The sequence below is a fragment of the Anabrus simplex genome, chromosome 4 (assembly GCF_040414725.1).
Source record: "Anabrus simplex isolate iqAnaSimp1 chromosome 4, ASM4041472v1, whole genome shotgun sequence".
In the NCBI taxonomy this organism is placed as follows: Eukaryota; Metazoa; Arthropoda; class Insecta; order Orthoptera; family Tettigoniidae; genus Anabrus; species Anabrus simplex.
This window is the reverse complement of record NC_090268.1, coordinates 117,724,367-117,744,407: the sequence shown is the minus strand read 5'-3', so window position 1 is coordinate 117,744,407 and position 20,041 is coordinate 117,724,367. Positions and strand designations below refer to the sequence as shown.

Sequence of the window (20,041 nt, the reverse complement as noted above, 5' to 3'; positions counted from 1 at the left end):
CAACGCAGGTCCCCGCACAGCCGAATGCCAGAAGGACATATTCTTATTAATTATTTTTATTTATTTTTTCTATATTTAGTGCTCTGTACACGCTATGGGGTACATGCTATTGCGGGTGACTGGAGGAAGGGAGTCTTAGTGCTCATTGCCTCAGTCATCCCGTATTAGGCATCGTCCAACATCGGACCCCGGGCAGTACCTGCTATGACCAGGTGGGTATTGCCTTGGCTGCTTGGTTCGGCTACAGAGACCCCTGATCGTAGTGGGTGGCATTCGGGGAGGAAGCTATCGGGCATGGCTTCCAAACGAAGTCGGCTCTCTCAAGGTGGTCGCCCACCTAAGTCTTTAACTTTTGCTTCCCTGAGAGGTTCAACTCCCTGGGAACATGCGCAGCGTGAAGGAATGGGATCCAGCTTCCCTAGGTTTCTGGTCGCTACCAGAACCGATGGGCACGATTTTAACCTGGTGAAGTCGATCCTGTTTAGTAGACACATCGAAGGCGTCTATGGCGAACTGGAGGAACTTAAGAAAATGCGCAACGGTAGTTTGCTTCTAAAGACTCGTACAGCACTGCAAGCTGATCATTTGCTTAAGTGCGAGCACTTTGGCGAAATCCCAGTCAAAGTGGAGGAGCATAAGTCCTTGAACCTGGTTCGCGGAGTCATCTTTCACCGCGACCTTATTTTGAACACTGACGACGAGTTGATGGAAGACATGAAGAACCGTGGCGTGACACACGTCCGGCGCATTACGCGCAAGGTCAACGGTGAAGACGTTGCCACTGGTGCCTTCATTGTCTCTTTCAAGTTGTCAGTGTTACCAGAGAAAGTCAAGGTAACAACTTATCGTTGCGATGTGAGGCCGTACATCCCGCCTCCTATGCGATGCTATCAATGCCAGCGATTCGGACATATGGTATCTTGCTGTTCGAATCAGGCTGTCTGTGGTACATGTGGACGAGTAGTTCACGGCGCGGGGGAGTGCACAACTCCATACAAGTGCGCTAACTGCTCCGGTTTTCATTCTCCTCGGGATCGGAATTGTCCGACATACCTGAGTGAGAAGAAGATCCAGGAGATCAAGACCCTGGATGGTCATTCCTACCAGGAAGCGCGCCGTAAGTTTAATTCTACGAATACACCTGCCCGTACACTCGACTATAGCTTGATACCTCAGAGTCATCCAGGTTCGTCATTTACAACCTCGACACCTGTCCAGACTGCTGCGCCCAAGGCGACTGTTGCTGCTCCCAGCAACGTCGCAAATAATCAAAGCTCGAAGGGGGGGAACACCCCACCTTCGACGAACCAGAAGTCAGTGCAGGCTGGCAGTTCCCAGCCGGCACAGCACGGGGGGAAGAATTAAGTCTCACCCCCCACCCTAGGAGGTCGACGAAAGTCGTGCCCCAGCCGGCGGAGGCGGCATCGTAAACCAGGGCTGGTAAACCATCTCCCAGCCCGTCCAAACTAGAAGAAAAGAAGGGGAAGAAGAGCGCCCGACCTGAGCGCTCTCGGATTTCCCCTGCGAAGGAGATGTCATGCCTCCCATCTGGGGGGGGGTGAGTCTGCGCCAGGAGGCACTCCTGCTCCCAAACCTGCGCGCTCTCCTCGTAGGGGACCTACTCGCCCCCGAAAAGCGTCGAAGTTCTGGGCGGCACCCCTGCCATCTTTTGATGACGGGATGGATGTTGCGCTGTCCTCTACATCTACGGATGTAGAAGTAGATATTGTTTAGGCTTACGAGCATTTTGTCGCTCAAAACCTAACACTCCTTTTATAGTCCACACTATGGCACTGTTGCAGTGGAATTGTAACGGTTATGACAGGCATCTTGCTGAGTTACGTCAGCTCATTAGTGAGTAGGCAGCGAGTATAGTCTGTATTCAGTAGACCATCTTCAGACCTGATCATCATACGGTCTTGAGAAATTTCAGACTATCCTCGACAGAACGGTACGATGCTCACCGGGCTTCCGGTGGTGTTGGGATTTTTGTACGTTCTGATACATACAGCGAAGAGGTTCCATTAAGAACCCCACTCGAGGCTGTCGCTTTTCGCGTTCCGCTGCCTGTCATAGCAACAGTGTGTAATGTTTATCTTCCACCAGGCCAGCATCTGAACATAAATGATGTCGGTGATCTTATTGGGCGATTTTAACGCCCATCACCCCATATGGGGCTCTGAGACGCCTTGTCCCCGAGGAAGAGAGCTGGAAACACTTCTAACAGATCTGGATTTATGTATTTTGAACACAGGGGAACCAACTCACTTTAGTGTACGTTACGGAACATATTTTCGCATAGACGTAAGTCTATGCAGCCGAACGTTTTGTCCACTGTTTCGGTGGTATGCACACGATGATCTCCGTGACAGTGACCATTTTCCCATCATCCTTACTTTGTTGAAACATAAACCCGTCGAGGTTCCCCCTCAATGGATTCTTAAATATGCTGATTGGCCAAAGTACACATCACTAGCTGTCTTTAACGATGATATCAGGCGGACCATCGGTGAGGAAATAACTTACTTCACCCAAGTTATTCTTGCTGCTGCTGAGGAGTCCATTCCGTTTTTCCCGGTGACTCCTCGCCGAAAACTCGTTCCTTGGTGGAACGATGAAATAGCAGCAGCTATCAAAGAACGCCGTCGCGCTCATAAGCGTTACCGTAGACAGCCTACTGTGGCCAACTTGGTAACATTTAAGAAACTCCGCGCTAAGGCGCGAGTTCTTATTCGACAAAGTTAGAAGGCTTTCTGGGAGAGATGTGTGTCGTCTATGACGTCACATACTCCATCATCCCAAGTGTGGACTAAGCTTCGACGGATTTCGGGTATCCAATAATCATCTGCTGTACCGGGTGTTTCCATTGCAGGCAGTGTCGCCAGTGACCCTCTCGCGATTGCTGACCATCTAGCTAGTCATTTCGCGGATGTATTTTCTCCTGGAATTATAATCCTGATTTCCTCGCTCTGAAGCGGGAGGCAGAACGTCAGCACCTTAGTTTTGCCACCCAAGCTTCAGAGGACTACAACGTGCCCTTTACGGAGTGGGAACTCCGCAGCGCCTTAGCGCTTTGCAAGGGCACGTCTCCTGGACCGGACAACATCCATAACCAGATGTTGAAACACCTTAGCGATGATAGTTTACTATATCTCCTTCGTGTGTTCAACCGAATATGGATAGAGGGTGACTTTCCGTCTCAGTGCCGAGAGGGCATAGTCATTCCTGTCCACAAGCCTGACAAAAATCCTAAATAAACAGGAAGGTACAGACGAATTTCTCTTACAAACTGTCTGTGTAAGCTATTTGAGAGGATGGTAAATCGCCGACTCGTGTTGTGTCTGGAGAAACAAGGACTCTTGTCCGAGTACCAATGTGGTTTTCGGGCCGCTCGCTCGACTAGTGACCACTTGGTACGCCTGGAGAGCTCTATTGAGGATGCGTTTCTCCGCAAACAGCACTTGGTAGCTGTTTTCTTTGACTTGGAGAAGGCCTACGACGCCACATGGCGATATGGTATCCTTTCAGTCCTGCATCAATGGAGATTCCGAGGTAACTTGCCGGTATTTATTGCGAATTTTTTGTCCCTCCGTCTATTCCGTGTCGGAGTGCGGAGGACATATTCGCGATACCACGTTCAAGAAAATGGAGTTCCACAGGGATCGGTCCTTAGTGTCACTCTGTTTGCGATTGCCATAAACTGTATTGTTTCTGCTGCTGGTCCAGCAGTAATACCGTTCCTATGTGTGGACGATTTCGCTCTGCACTATAGCTCGTGCTGTATGTCAGTCGCAGAGCGACAGTTACAGCAGGCTATTAGGAGGGTTGAGCATTGGACTTTAAAACATGGCTTTAGGTTTTCTGCCGCAAAGACCTCTGTTGTCCACCTTTTGTCGTCAACGTACTCTTCACCGTCATCCCGAGCTCTATTTAGGAAATGTCGTTCTGCCAGTTGTTGACATTTACCGATTTCTTGGGCTCCTTTTCGATAGTAAATTATCGTGGGAGCCACATGTGCGGCAGTTGAAAGTGCAATGTGGTAAGAAGCTTATTATCATGAAGTTTCTTAGCAGCACTTCTTGGGGGGCTGACCGCGCGGTGCTATAGGGCACATATTTTATCTCGCCTAGACTACGGCAGTGCAGCATATGGCTCAGCAAGACCAAGCGTTCTTGCGAAGCTAAACGACATTCACCACAGCGGGGTTCGGTTGTCGACGGGAGCCGTTCGTACAAGCCCCATATGTAGACTGCTCGCTGAGTCTGATGTGCCGCCTTTACACCTGAGGCGCCAGCAACTGCTTCTTACCTATGCTGCTAATTTGCGACAGATGCCACTTCATCCAAGCTATCCTAGCGTTTTCAACAGTGGCAACCGTTTGCTGTACGCCGCTCGTCCCCGAGCAATGCGGCCGTTTGGAATACGTTTAGATATCAGTTACAGATTGTTTGACGTACCTTCGGTTCCTTGCCTTGTCAGACAACCAAGTTGGGTACCTCCGTGGGTAGTACGGCGACCTGGAATAATCCCGGACCTACACACTGGCCCGAAGGAGAGCACGGACCCTTCGATTTATCGGAGGCTGTTCCTGTCCGTCGTTGGCTGCTATCCAGGTTCGGTCGTCGTCTACACGGATAGTTCAAGGACAGACACGAAGGTGGGCTGCGCGTTCGTTGTCGACAATGATAGGTTTCTTTTCGCTCTCCGGGAAACCTGTAGTGTGTACACAGCAGAGCTCTATGCTATCTGTAGAGCTTTGCGGTACGCACTGTACAATGAACGCCGACACTTTCTTGTGTGTACTGACTGCTTGAGTTCACTCCAGTCTATTGATACCTGTTTCCCTCGGCACACTCTGGTGCAGCGGATCTGGGACCTGCTGGGCGGGTGTTCGGATGCCGGCACCAGAATTATATTTCTGTGGCTCCCCAGCCACATGGGCATAGAGGGAAACGAGTTAGCATATCAGGCTGCCAAGGAGGCAGTTACACTGCCTCCGTTGCCTTTCAAGGTTCCAGCAAGTGATATTCGCTCTCAGCTGAGACATCTGCTCATGTCTCATTGGGAGTTGGAGTGGCAGGCCATTCCACTTCCCAATAAGCTGAGACCGATAAAAGGAACAACGAAGGTATGGAGGACTTCCTTTCGGGCTTCGCGGAGAGAAGCCGTGGTATTATGTCGTCTTCAGATCGGCCACGGTATCGTAACTCACTCGCATCTTTTGAAAGGAGAACCCCCTCCGGTGTGTACCTGCGGCGACCATCTTACCGTGGTACACATCCTTACGGAGTTTATGGACCTGGTCGATCTTCGCCGTAGTCTTAACCTTCCGGGTAACATCTCCCTTATCTTGCGAGATGACGAGCAGTCAGCAGACCTCTTCATCCGCTTTAGGACGGATAATGGTCTGTTTTATCGTGTCTAGTGATGTCCTTTGTCCTCGTGTGTTTGTTTCAATTGCGCTTTTATCCCATTGACTTCATTTTAGTTTGTGCTGCGTATTTTAATGTGTTATTTTATCGTCTAATGTAAATGAAGTATACATATATGCACCACCAGACAATGCCTTATTTCTTTTCTCCCTGTATTTTCTCTTATTTTATTAGAAACTAAGGCATTGCGAAATAGATCCACTGCTGTTTTAATCTCATCCTCGTTTTTTCATCAGCATTTTTTAACTCTTGTCAGTGGATACATTTTAAAAATTTTAAATATCATGTATCATGTCGTCCATCACGTTCCATTAGGGGCCGGTGACCTTCGATGTTAGGCCCCTTAAAACAACAAGCATCATCATCATCATCATCATCATCATCTTCTGATTAAAAATCCAAGTTGGTGTAGTTTCCGTTTCACTGTTACCGATAGAGGAGTTCATTTATGCGCTAGATTTGAATGCGCGGCGTTCAGGTGTTTCTCCCCGTACAATAATAATAATAATAATAATAATAATAATAATAATAATAATAATAATTGTACCGGGTGGTACACCTCCACGTCGCTAATTCAAACTTTGCGCCAGTTGAAACTCCCCTATTGGAGGAAGTCTGAACTTTATCTAATGTGTTAATTTTCAAGTTTCTCAGAAGATGTCACTACTTGGAAATTTTGAAGTTTCTGAACTGGGTCGTTTTCGATGTATTTTTGTTTTGCCTGTAGTAAGAAGTGTGAACATTCTCTTCTAGAGGACATTACTGAAGAACTACAATGGTGCTCCCTAGTGCGAAGTGAAAGAACTGTTTTTTGGAGATTTTTTTTTTTTCAAAAGTTTGTTCCTTGTTAAATTTCTTTCTGTTATTGTTTAAGTTGGCTGTATAACACTTTCTTTCCCCTTGTTTTGAATTTAGCCAATCCCGAATTTCCTTAATTAATATATGACCAATCAGGTGTATCTTCCTCAACGGGGATATGTTGCTTAACCCTAGCCAATAAAATTCTTGTGGGAGGGTGTTCTCATTCCTGAAACGCCTCAAACTTTCCGCGAGAGTATATAAACTGCTGATTTTCAGGTCTCCGGGCCACTTCAGTAACATCTTTCAGTGTGTAAAGTACGTAGCAGGGGGCGGGAAGCGCCTCTTTCTTCGGGCAGCAGTTCAACCACAAGGTAATGGCCTTTTAATAACTTCTTTTCTTGCTAGCTCAGCAGTTTAACTCTCGGGCCAGTTCCGAAGCCTTTTCCATGTAACTTTCCTTTAAAATGTAAAGACACTCGGTATCAACTCTTTCTGTTTTAACTACAAATTGGGATAGAGAGTGCTTAACCCTCTCGAGCTCCCACTCATTTTTGCTTCGAGGTGAACTTATTTTCTCAACCGTTTCTTCCTTCCTGTCTAGCGTAATCTAAATTGTCTTCTCATATAAGTCACCTCCTTAGTATTGGATTAGCCCTTGCATTAACGGCCTAGTGCCAAGTAGGTTTTAAACAAAATGTATTAGGAGTGCAGCTTCGCCTCCTCTCAAATTGGTATTGTCGAGGCCATGTAATATTTCTGTTTCTTCACTTAATAGGCCTCAGTAGGTTGGGTATTTTTACCCCTGTTTTCATGTCCTTGGAGGACAACTTGAATGTGGAGTTTGGTGTGGCCTTTGATAGGCTTAAATTTTGAGAGCGAGTTGCTCTTTCTTGAAAATTGAGTTGTTGTATGCCTCGAGGAGGCTTTACCGTGTAAAGAGGAGCAAGTGCTCCTGGGCATGAATGGGGATTTCTGCCCCTCTGTTGAAACTTGTTTTGGGGTAAAGCTGGGCTAATTGCTCAAGAATTGTGAGTTCGGGGCTCGAAGCCCAAATCCTGTAAATACTGTAATTGTACTTTTGTTGCCTTGCTACTCCGTACCTGCCATGCTTGTTATTTCTTGATTTTGAAAAGAAAATATAACCTTGTTAAATTTTATCTTAACTTTAATTTCGTATTTTGAGGCCCGTTCACCCCCGCACCTTCTTTCACCTCTGCTGTTCCACAGATACCTCGGAACAATAATAATAATAATAATAATAACAATAATAATAATTTTATTATTTCTTGTGCCCAACTAAGGAGCGCGTTTGAACTAGAACTTCCTTTTGGTATTTATTCTTCTCTTCCCTATATCTCTTCATCCTCTCGCTGTGTTCCTTTTTGCGTTGTCCAGTCCATCCTGTAGTTAGTCGGGTGGGTTTTTACAGAACATTTGTATTTGTGAATTAAAGTTTGAAATTAATTCTATCTTTAATGTTTTCTTCATTAATACTATTTCAATTAAGTCTTAACTGAATTTCTTTAGCCAATTACTGTGATTTTTCATTGGTACGGCGAAGTTCAAAATTTTCTATGTGAGTCTCTTATGATCCATTCTACGAATGAACGACCATAAAATTGTAATCGCCGTTTCGTGATTGTATCTGTGATCTTTTCTTTAACTTGTTAGATTTCATGTGATTTCTTTTCCAACCGAATTCGACTTTCACATTTTCGCCGTAGGATTATTATTATTATTATTATTATTATTATTATTATTATTATTATTATTATTATTATTATTATTATTATTATTATTATTATTGTACCGGGTGGTACACCTCCACGCCGCTAATTCAAACTTTGCGCCAGTTAAAACTCCTCTACTGGAGGAAGCCGGAACTTTAACTTCCATATTAATTCAACGATTTCTCGGAAGATGTCATTACTATAAATTTTCAAGTGTTCTGAACTATGTCAGTTTCGATTCGTTTTTGTTTTATCTGTAGCAAGAAGTGTGGACATTCTCTTGTAGATGGCACTACTGAAGGACTACAATTATGCACCCTAGTGCGAAGTGAAAGAACTGTGTTTTTGGAGAAATTTTGGGTTCATAAGTTTGTTCTTTGTTAAATTTGTTTCAGTCATTGTTTAAGTTGGCAATATTAACCCTTTCTTTCCGCCAGTTTTGAATTTGACCAATAAGGAATTTCTGTAATTAATTTTCCACCAATATGGTGTTTCTTCTTCGTCTAGTGTAGTAGTTTTTGCCATTATCCAATAAAAGGCTTGGGGGCGGGTGTTCTCATTCCTGAAACGCCTCGAACTTTCCGCGAGAGTATATAAACTGCTGATTTTCGGGTCTCCGGGCCACTTCAGTAACATCTTTCAGTGTGTAAAGTACGTAGCAGGGGGCGGGAAGCGCCTCTTTCTTCGGGCAGCAGTTCAACCACCAGGTAATGGCCTTTTAATAACTTCTTTTCTTGCTAGCTCAGCAGTTTAACTCTAGGGGCAGGTCCGAAGCCTTTTTACCATGTAACTTTCTCCTAAAATGTAAAGACACTTGGTATCTATTCTATCTTTTTAAACTACATATTGGGATAGAGAGTGCTTAACCCTCTCGAGCTCCCACTCATATTGCGTTGAGGTGAACTTATTTTCACAACCGTTTCTTCCTTAACGTAATGTATATTGTCTCCTTCTATAAGTCACCTCTTTAGTATGGGATTAGCCCCTGCATTAGAGGCCTAGCGCCAAGTTGGTTTTAATAAGGCGTATTTGGAGTGCAGTTTCGCCTCCTCTCAAGTTGGTATTGTGGAGGCCATGTAATATTTCTGTTTCTTCACTGAATAGGCCTCAGTAGGTTGGGTATTTTGACCCCTGTGTATATGTCCTTGGAGGACAGCTTGAAGGTGGAGTTTGGTGTGGCCTTTGATAGGCTTGAACTTGAGAGCGGGTCGCTCTTTCTTGAAATTTGTTTCTGCGTGCCTCGAAGAGGCTTTACTGTGTAATTGGGAGCAAGAGCTCCTGGGCACGATTGGGGTCTTCTGCCCCTTTGTTGAATCTTGTATATCATAAGGTTGGGCTTATAGCTCAAGAATTGTGTGTCTGGCTCTTGGAGCCCAAATCCTGTAACACTGTAATTGTACTCTCTCGAATTCTTGCTAGGCTACTGAGTATCTGTTAATATTGTTATTTATTGATCTTGAAAAGACAATATAACCTTGTTAAATTTTATCTTAATATTAATTTCGTATTTTGAGACCTGTTCGCCCCAGCACCTTCTTTCACCTCTGCTCATCCACAATACTACGTAAAAATTATTATTATTATTAAATCAAATGGGATACAATTTAAAAATAATAGCACCCCTGTGGGTGGGGGCGCTGTCGAGGAATACACGCACGGTATCTCCTGCCTCTCGTAAGAGGCTGTAACCGTCCAGGCTTCTCCAGTCCTACTAATTTAATATAATATCATTTTACGCGATATCATTTGATATCAAGTTTATCCGCCATCGGCAATTATTTGTAATAACATATTTATTCAACGTCAATCATTTGTAATCAAGGCATTTTGGAATCATATTGTATATATGATAACATCGTTTTATTATTAAAATTATTATATTATGTAGGATAAGAATTCATTATGTTGTAAATACTGTCAATATGTTGAGACATAGTTGTTTTCATTTCATCTCATGTTTGTGTATACGGAGGGTTATTCTTGAAGCTTGGGATTTTGCGTTAGTCATGGGTTTATTTTATGACCAAGGCTAGTAAACAGCGACCCGTGCGCGAGGCTTGCAAGCTAGTCAGCAATATCATCGCCACGCCTTCTGGACTTGTCGAGGAAGAGAAGGGGAGTTGATGCTTCGATCTATCGAATCAGATACTTCGTTGTATATGAGTTTTGAGAATGAACTGTTACCAAGAGTGGGGATGAGCCCGGATATATACTGATTCTCAACACGAGAACGGGACCTTAAGACCTGAAGACCTTCGGACCTTACAACCTAACTAAGTACAACTTCTGCTGACAACCTTACAACCTAACTACGTGATACTCCATCACTAGTACTTCTACTGTGAACATCTACTTTGTACGACGTGATTTGATTTTTGAAACAGTGTGTGGTCGCTCCGCGACATAGTTACTTTTGTACAATGTGTTGTCGCTGCGGTAATGTTATCGGATCTACGAGAAACGAAACAAGCTTATGGCTTGTGTGATATTCAGTAAATATTGTGGACGAAGAACTATGTTTAGTTCAAGTCTATGGAATTTGGTACAAGTCGATACCGTATAAATAGTATAGCTCAGTTGGATTGAGATTTCTACTAATATGGAAAAATTCATATCTCTGAATTTTCTCCTCTTACGATCAACGCTGATCAGTTTTTACAAGTATAGGGCCAATGTCTAATGTAAAGACTAGGCAAGCAGGGAGTGTTAGTCCAGATAGCCCGTACCATATCAGAGACGGAAGGAAAGATGTTTATGGAGCAAATTCGACATCGAGAAGAAGAGAACGAGTAACCACGGAAACCAGATGACGTCAACGGAAGCTGCAATTGGTGAGCTTCAATTAGATAAAGCAAGCAATAGTAAAGTCAGTAAATTATAAATTCCTCCACGCTTTAAGGAAACTTTTCCGATTCATCTCATTTTTTGTATAATAAATTCATTTGTATTTTATATTGCAGTAATTTGCTTTCTTAAGCGATACTTAATGGTTAATTATTTAAAATCCTACCCCTGTGATATAAGTGTAAGCCTCTATGCTAGTAAATATAAATTTTGGTTTACAGTTTTATTTAAAAACTGTAACCATGGCGCCCAAACATTACATAGAGAAATGGGGAACCATGGAATGTTGATTGTTTCTATTTGCGTGGCAATTTGCGGGCAAGCCACAAATAGTCTATTTAATATTCATGTGTCCCAAGATAATAACTTACATCTCCCCATGTGTTATGACGAGGTGGAACAGTTACAAGGCGTCTAAATGGGGCGTAAGGGGCTCAAAACTTATGAGTGTGGTTTGGCAACCACGGGGCCCTTAGCTGAGTCCTGGCATTGCTTCCAATTACCTGTGCCAGGCTCCTCACATTCGTCTACCCTGTCCTACCTCCCGTGTTCAACTCTTGTTCTTTTCCGACCCCGAAGGTATTAGAGCATTCGAGGCCTAGGGAGTCTTTCATTTTCACGCCCTTCGTGGCCCTTGCCTTTCTTCGTCTGTTACTTCAATTTTCGAAGTGACGGATCCCTTCTTTTTCTCTCTGTCTACCCCCTTTGGGTGGGGGATGCAAACGAAAAATACACCTACGGTATCACCTACCTGTCGTGAGAGGCGACTAAAAGGGGCGACCAAGGGATTATTGTATTAGAACCATGAAATTGCTTTTGATTAGTACCATCTCGCGGGGAACACCAAGGGTCGCCTTTACTTGCGGGTAGTCCCACTATATTACGTACACCACAAGTTTGTGGTTAGTAGTAGCAGAATGTGGTTCGCTGTGGGTTTCCAGTACCCGTGATTAGTAGCATTGTGAGAAGCACCACGGGTCTGGGCGTTGCCTGTGATTTGTACCACTTTATGAGCGACACCTGGGTCTGCGTTGCCTGTGATCAGTACCCATTATGTACGGAACACCACGGGATAGTACGAGTCCCTGTGGTTAGTACACCTAGGTGAGGAACCTCATCGGTTTTGCGTTGGCTAAGAGTGGCGCCATTGTGTGAGAAACCCCATAGGTCCGCGTTACCTGTACGACGTACAATACGTGTGAGTAGTACTCTCTTGTGTGGAACACCGTGAGTCTACGCTACTTTTGATTAGTACCCCAACATGACAGTACCGGGCGGTACACCTCCGCGCCGCTAATTCAAACATTGCGCCAGTTGAAACTCCTCTACTGGAGGAAGCTTGAACTTTAACTTCCACATTAATGCTAAGATTTCGCAGATGATGTCATTACTATAAATTTTGAAGAGTTCTGAACTGTGTCTTTTTCGATTTATTTTTGTTTTCTCTGTAGTAAGAAGTGTGAACATTCTCTTCTAGATGGCACTACTTAAGAACTACAATTGTGCACCCTAGTGCGAAGTGAAGGAACCTTTTTTTTTTTTTTTTTTTTTTTTGAAGAAATTTAGTATGTATAAGTTTGCTCTTTGTTAAATTTCTTTCAGTCATTGTTTGAGTTGGCAATGTTAATCCTTTCGTTCCGCCAGTTTTGAATTTAGCCAATCCCGAATTTCTTTAATTAATTTTTGACCAAACAGGTGTATCTTCTCCAACATGGATATGTTGCTTGACCCTAGCCAATAAAGTGAGGGGGTGTGGGTTTTCATTCATGAAACGTCTCGAATTTTCCGCGAGGGTAAATAAACTGCTGTTTTTCGGGTCTCGGGGCCACTTCAGTATCATCTCTCATTGTGTAATTATGTAGCAGGGGGCGGGAAGCGCCTCTTTCTTCGGGCAGCTGTTCAACCACCGGGTAATGGCCGTTTTATAACTTATGTTCTTGCCAGCTCAGCAGTTTAACCCTCGGGGCGGGTTCGAAACTTTCCTCTTGTAACCTATATTTAAAATGTAAAAGACACTTGGTATATTCTGTCTCTTTAATTACAAATTGGGATAGAGAGTGCCTAACCCTCTCGAGCTCCCATTCATTTTGTTTTGAGGTGACTATGTTTTTATAACTGTTTCCCTTCTACTCGTAATGTCATAACATTTTTCAACCGTGTCACCTCCGTAGTATGGGATTAGCCCTTGCATAAGCGGCCTAGTGCCAAGTAGGTTTTAAAGAAATGTATTAGGAGTGCAGTTTCGCCTCCTCTCAATTTGGTATTTTGGGGGCCCTGTAATTGTCCTGTTTCTTTATGGAATAGGCCTCAGTAGGTTGGGTATTTTTACCCCTGTTTTCATGTGTTTGGAGGTCAGCTTGAAAGTGGAGTTTGGTGTGGCCTTTGATAGGCTTGAAATTTGAGAGCGGTTGCTCTTTCTTAAATTGTGTTTCTGTGTGCCACAAGTAGGCTTTACCGAGTAATTGGGAGCGAGTGCTCCTGGGCATGATTGGGGTTTTCTGCCCCCTTGTTAAACCTTATGTATAAGTAAAGTTGGGCTCATTGCTCAGGGATTGTGTTTCTGGAACTCGAAGCCCAAAATACATTAATAAACTGTAATTGTACATCAATCAATACTGATCTGCATTTAGGGTAGTCTCCCAGGTGGCAGATTCCCTATCTGTTGCTTTCCTAGCCCTTTCCGAAATGATTTCAAAGAAATTGGAAATTTATTGAACATCTCCCTTGGTAAGTTATTCCAATCCCTAACTCCCCTTCCTATAAATGAATATTTGCCCCAGTTTGTCCTCTTGAATTCCAACTTTATCTTCATATTGTGATCTTTCCTACTTTTATAAACGCCATTCAAACCTATTCGTCTACTAATGTCATTCCACGCCATCTCTCCGCTGACAGCTCGGAACATACCACTTAGTCGAGCAGCTCTTCTTCTTTCTCTCAATTCTTCCCAACCCAAACATTGCAACATTTTTGTAACGCTACTCTTTTGTCGGAAATCACCCAGAACAAATCGAGCTGCTTTTCTTTGGATTTTTTCCAGTTCTTGAATCAGGTAATCCTGGTGAGGGTCCCATACACTGGAACCATACTCTAGTTGGGGTCTTACCAGAGACTTATATGCACTCTCCTTTACATCCTTACTACAACCCCTGAACACCCTCATAACCATGTGCAGAGATCGGTACCCTTTATTTACAATCCCATTTATGTGATTACCCCAGTGAAGATCTTTCCTTATATTAACACCTAGATACTTACAATGATCCCCAAAAGGAACTTTCACCCCATCAATGCAGTAATTAAAACTGAGAGGACTTTTCCTATTTGTGAAACTCACAACCTGACTTTTAGCCCCGTTTATCAACATACCATTGTCTGCTGTCCATCTCACAACATTTTCGAGGTCACGTTGCAGTTGCTCACAATCTTGTAACTTATTTATCACTCTATAGAGAATAACATCATCCGCAAAAAGCCTTACCTCCGATTCCACTCCTTTACTCATATCATTTATATATATAAGAAAACATAAAGGTCCGATAACACTGCCCTGAGGAACTCCCCTCTCAACTATTACAGGGTCAGACAAAGCTTCACCTACTCTAACTCTCTGAGATCTATTTTCTAGAAATATAGCAACCCATTCAGTCACTCTTTTGTCTAGTCCAATTGCACTCATTTTTGCCAGTAGTCTCCCATGATCCACCCTATCAAATGCTTTAGACATGTCAATCGCGATACAGTCCATTTGACCTCCAGAATCCAAGATATCTGCTATATCTTGCTGGAATCCTACAAGTTGAGCTTCAGTGGAATAACCTTTCCTAAAACCGAATTGCCTTCTATCGAACCAGTTATTAATTTCACAAACATGTCTAATATAATCAGAAAGAATGCCTTCCCAAAGCTTACATACAATGCATGTCAAACTTACTGGCCTGTAATTTTCAGCTTTATGTCTATCACCCTTTCCTTTATACACAGGGGCTACTATAGCAACTCTCCATTCATCTGGTATAGCTCCTTCGACCAAACAATAATCAAATAAGTACTTCAGATATGGTACTATATTCCAACTCATTGTCTTTAGTATATCCCCAGAAATCTGATCAATTCCAGCCGCTTTTCTAGTTTTCAACTTTTGTATCTTATTGTAAATGTCATTGTTATCATATGTAAATTTTATTACTTCTTTGGCCTTAGTCTCTTCCTCTATCTCGACATTATCCTTGTAACCAACAATCTTTAGATACTGCTGACTGAATACTTCCGCCTTTTGAAGATCCTCACATACACACTCCCCTTGTTCATTAATTATTCCTGGAATGTCCTTCTTGGAACCTGTTTCTGCCTTAAAATACCTATACATACCCTTCCATTTTTCACTAAAATTTGTATGACTGCCAATTATGCTTGCCATCATGTTATCCTTAGCTGCCTTCTTTGCTAGATTCAATTTTCTAGTAAGTTCCTTCAATTTCTCCTTACTTCCACAGCCATTTCTAACTCTATTTCTTTCCAGTCTGCACCTCCTTCTTAGTCTTACCTTGTTGCTATAGAACTAAGTTCCTGTTGTACTTGTTATTTCTTGATCTCGAAAAGAATATATAACCTTGGTGAAATTTTAAATTAACTTTAATTTCGTAGGTTGAGACCTGTTCATCCCAGCACCTTATTTCACCTCTGCACATCCACAATACACCGTAACAATGACAAATACCATGGTTCTACTTTACTAGCGATAAGTACTAATATGAGGGGCCGTTGACCTGGGTTTTGGACCCCTTTAGACAACAAGCATCCTCGATTCAGGATTGTGCATATCAAGTGGTCCCTTGGTAAGTAATACTATTTTTTATGTTAGTTTTTGGGTCGGATCCACTGATGGTTTTAAATTCCTATCCCTCCATTCATTCTTCATGACATTTTTTATTTTAGTCAGTGGATGATTTTGAACTTTTAATTTGTCAATACATTTCGTACCATTAGGGGCCGATGACCTAGATGTTAGGCCCCTTTAAACAACAAGCATCATCATCATCATCATCATCATCAAAATAGTAGAAAATATACAGGCAGTAAGTCATTTTCATTGGTCGAACATGGAAGTCATCGGTTCCTTCACCAAGGATTACAGTGTAGGCTACTTATCCTTGCAATTTTTCGACCCGAGTCTGAATCTATCGTGTGTACCAGACGCATCCTGATCTTAGAGTAACAATTCCTTGGCCAGGAACTTGCACTGGCGGGATATGCAAGAGGTTTCGTTCAGAGAAGCACTCATTCATTGTGTGCATAGCAGAACTGTGCGTGCTAACGACAATTAGTTTGCTAGTGTGAAGATAATGACAATGTGCAATTTTCTTCGTAATGAAAAAATGTCCTTCTCTTCCTAATTTTTATGAATCTCTTGTCATGCTCACGTTATTAAAGACCGTCATTATTTCCAAGGCACATACATAAAGGTGCATTTACATCTCTGTGGTTCTAGAATCTAAGTAGCAAGAGACTTGTCAACACATCGCACCATGGGTTACCTATCACTGGTATGTAAAGAAAACGGCATTTGTTTGGAAGTAAAGTCATATCCATTTCGCAATGTACTTTTCTGATTTTATCCTTTGGCATATAACCTCTGTGTGTGGGGAACTCAGACGAAGAATACACTCACGGTATCCCCTGCCTGTCGTAAGAGGTGACTGAAAGGGATGATTGAATTAGAACCATGGGACTACTTGTAATTAGTTCCATCAAGCGAGGAACACCATAGATCGCCTTTAGTTACGAGTAGTACCACTATGTTAGGTACACAATAGACTGATGATCGGTAGCAACAGAGGGTGAATCAGTATGGGTTTTACTGTACCCGTGATCAGTATCACTACATGCGGAACACCACGGGCTTACGTAGCATTTAATTGGAAAGTACCATTGTGAGCAACACCACGGGTATGGGCGTTGCCTGTGTGTTAGTAACACTATATGAGCGACACCGTGGGTATGTGTTGCCTGTGATTAGTACCCACTATGTGAGGAACACCACGGGATAGTACGAGTCCCTGTGATTAGAACACCTAAGAGATGAACACCATTGGTTTGCGTTGGCTGTGGGTGGCGCCGTAATGTGAGAAACACCATAGGTGTGCGTTACCTGTGCGACGTACAGTACTTGTGAATAGTACCATATGTGTGGAACACCGTGAGTCTACGCTGTTTTTTATTAGTATCGCAACATGAGAAATACCATGGTGTTACTTTACTAGCGATAAGTACCATTATGAGGAGCCGTTGACGGGAATTTTCGACCCCTTTACAACAAGCATCATCGATTCAGGGTTGTGCTTTGGAAGCAGTGCCTTGGTCAGTTTTAGTATAGTTTCTGGGGAAGGCATGGCATTGCGGGTCGAATTCACTGATTGTCTTAAGGTGATAATCATTTTTCACCGTCGTCTTTTTTATTTCTAGTCAGTTGATTCATTTTGGAATCATTTTTAACTTTCAATTTTGTGAACTGTATCCGCTGATTATTTTAAATTCATATTCATCCATTCATTCATCATCATGACGTTCTGAATTCTGGTCAGTGGATGAGTTTTGGACTTTTAAATTGTCATCACATTTCGTACCATTAGGGGCCGATGACCTAGATGTTAGGCCCCTTGAAACAACAAACCACCAACCTACTACGCTGGCGTAGCAGCGGAAGATGTGATAGTCCCAAGTGGCGCGTCCCAGGTGGCGGATAGACGGGTCCTAACCGCCTTGCCGGCGGACTTGAGGGAAATAAAATACCTCTCGCGGACCAAACACACTACCCGCTGTGGGTGGAGGACGCAGATGAAGAATACATCCACGGTATCCCCTGCCCGTCGTAGAGGCGACTAACAGGGGCCCAAGGGGATCTTAACTTGGGAGTGCGGATTGGCGACCATGGGGCCCTTAGTTGAGTCCTGGCATTTCTTCCACTTGTACCAGGCTCCTCACTTACAGCTATCCTGTCAGACCTCCCTTGGTCGAAACTTATTTTCCGACCCCGACGGTTTTAGAGCAATCGAGGCCTAGGGAGTCTTTTTTTTTTCACGCCCTTCGAGGCCCTTGCCTTTCTTTGTCCGTTAGTTCATTTTTCGAAGTGACGGTTCCCTTCTTTTTTCTTCCGTTTCTTCTTTGTCTACCCCCTGTGGGTTGGGGACACAGAGGAAGAATACACCCACGGTATCCCCTGTCTGTCGTAAGAGGGGACTAAAAGGGGCGACCAAGGGATAATTGAGTTAGAACCATGAAACTGCTTGTGATTAGTACCATCACGCGTGGAACAACATGGGTCGCCATTACTTGCGGGTAGTACCACTCTGTTAGGTACTCAATAGTTTTGTGAATCCTAGCAGTCCAGTTGGGTTCACTGTAGGTTTCCAGTACCTGTGGTTTGTACCACTTAATGCGGAACACCACGGGTCTGGGCGTTGCCTGTGATTCGTACCATTATATGAGATACACCACGGGTTTGGGCGTTGGCTCTGGTTAGTAACACAATATGAGCGACACCGTGGGTCTTCGTTGCCTGTGTTTAGTACCCACTGTGTGAGAAACACCACGGGAATACCTGCGCCCGTGACTAGTACACCTTGGTGAGGAACCTCATCGATTTGCTTTGGCTATGAGTGGCACCATTGTGTGAGAAACACCATAGGTATCCGTTACCCGTACGACGTACAATACTTGTGAGTAGTACCGTAATGTCAGGGGCCGATGACCTAGATGTTAGGCCCCTTAAAGCGACAAGCATCATCATCATCAGTACCGTAATATTTGGAACACCTTGAGTTTATGCTACCTTTGATTAGTACCGCAACTTGAGAAATACCATGGTTCTCCTTTACTAGCGATAAGTGCCGTGATGCGGGATCGTTGACATAGATATTGACCCATTTAGACAAGCATCTTCGATTCAGGATTGGGCTTTGGAAGCAGTAACTTGGTCAGTAATATTGTTTCTGGGAATGAGAGGCGTTGCGCGGCTTATGCACTGATTGTTTTAAATTCATATTCATCAATTCATTCCTCATCATCACGTTTTGAATTCTGGTCAGTGGATGAATTTTATACTTTTAACCTGTCATCGCATTCACCTCATTTCGTACCATAGGGGCCGATGACCTAGATGTTCATCATCATCATCACCACCTTTGGCATACAGTTATTTCGCTTGGCTGGATGGTTAACGTTGTTGTTGTTCAAAGGACCGCGAGTTCGATTGCGACGTGTGATTTTAGCTGTGTCTTTTTAATCCCCATATTTCGGAAGCTGCATATTAGCCGTTTTTTTTTTTTTTTTTTTTTTTTTTTTTTTTACAAATTTGCGCCGTAGTCTTAACCTTCCGAGTACAATCTCCCTTATCTTACGAGATGACGAGCAGTCAGCAGACCTCATCATCCGCTTTATGAGGGACAGTGGTCTGTTTTATCGTGTGTGATGATGTCCTTTGTCCTAGTGTTTTTTTTTGTGTGTCTGTTGCGCTTTTATCCCCTTGACTTCATTTTAGTTTGTGTTGCGCATTTTAATGTGTTATTTTAACGTCTAACGTAAATTATGTGTTAATATCTGTACTACTGGGCAATGCCTTATTCCTTAGTTTTCCTGTATTTTCTCGCCTTATTCCTTAGTTTTCCTGTATTTTCTATTTTTTTATTAGCAAATAAGGCATTGCGTGTTAGATCCACTGGATGTTTTAATCTCACCCTCATTTTCTTCATCACCATTTTTTTAACTCCAGTAGGTAGGTAAGGGTTGTTCTGCCCGAAGGCAGGTCCGAACCTCCGCAGAGGTGTTCCTGAGCCGGAGTTTACGTGCGGTAGGGTGGCCAGTTCCCTTCCGCTCCTCCATTCCCTTACCCCCCCCCCCCACCAACAGCGCGAGGCAACCCATCCAACTCCTGACCACGCCCAATGTTGCTTAACTTCAAAGATCTCACGGGATCCGGCTACGGCCGTTGGCTTTAACTCCAGTCAGTGGATACTTTTTAAAATTTTAACTTCCTATCTCATGTCGTTCATCTCGATCCATTAGGGGCCGATGACCTTCGATGTTAGGCCCCTAAAAACAACAAACATTATCAATTCGTTGCAATAAAAGCAACGGATGTTTCAAAGAAATGCCAGTTGGTACTTGTTTTTCGATATGAATTAGAGGGTCACGTTCATGAAAGGTTTTGGGGGTTCATGAATCAAACCGACAGGA

General features: G+C 43.4%; 1 protein-coding gene across 2 annotated transcripts in view; it reads left to right on the top strand.

Moving 5' to 3' along the window:
- The window catches only part of LOC136872480 (uncharacterized), a 91,709-nt gene that overhangs the window by 59,859 nt on the left and 11,809 nt on the right, over positions 1–20,041 (top strand). Inside the window, exon 1 of one of the 2 annotated variants that reach the window (XM_067146287.2) lies at positions 16,323–16,353. The exons of the other annotated variant lie outside the window; for it this stretch is intronic. Within the exon in view, the coding sequence (XP_067002388.2) occupies positions 16,336–16,353 (18 nt within the window). The 5' untranslated portion in view covers positions 16,323–16,335. Of the gene's footprint in view, positions 1–16,322; positions 16,354–20,041 lie in introns of those variants that run through there. 2 annotated transcript variants of the gene reach the window in all.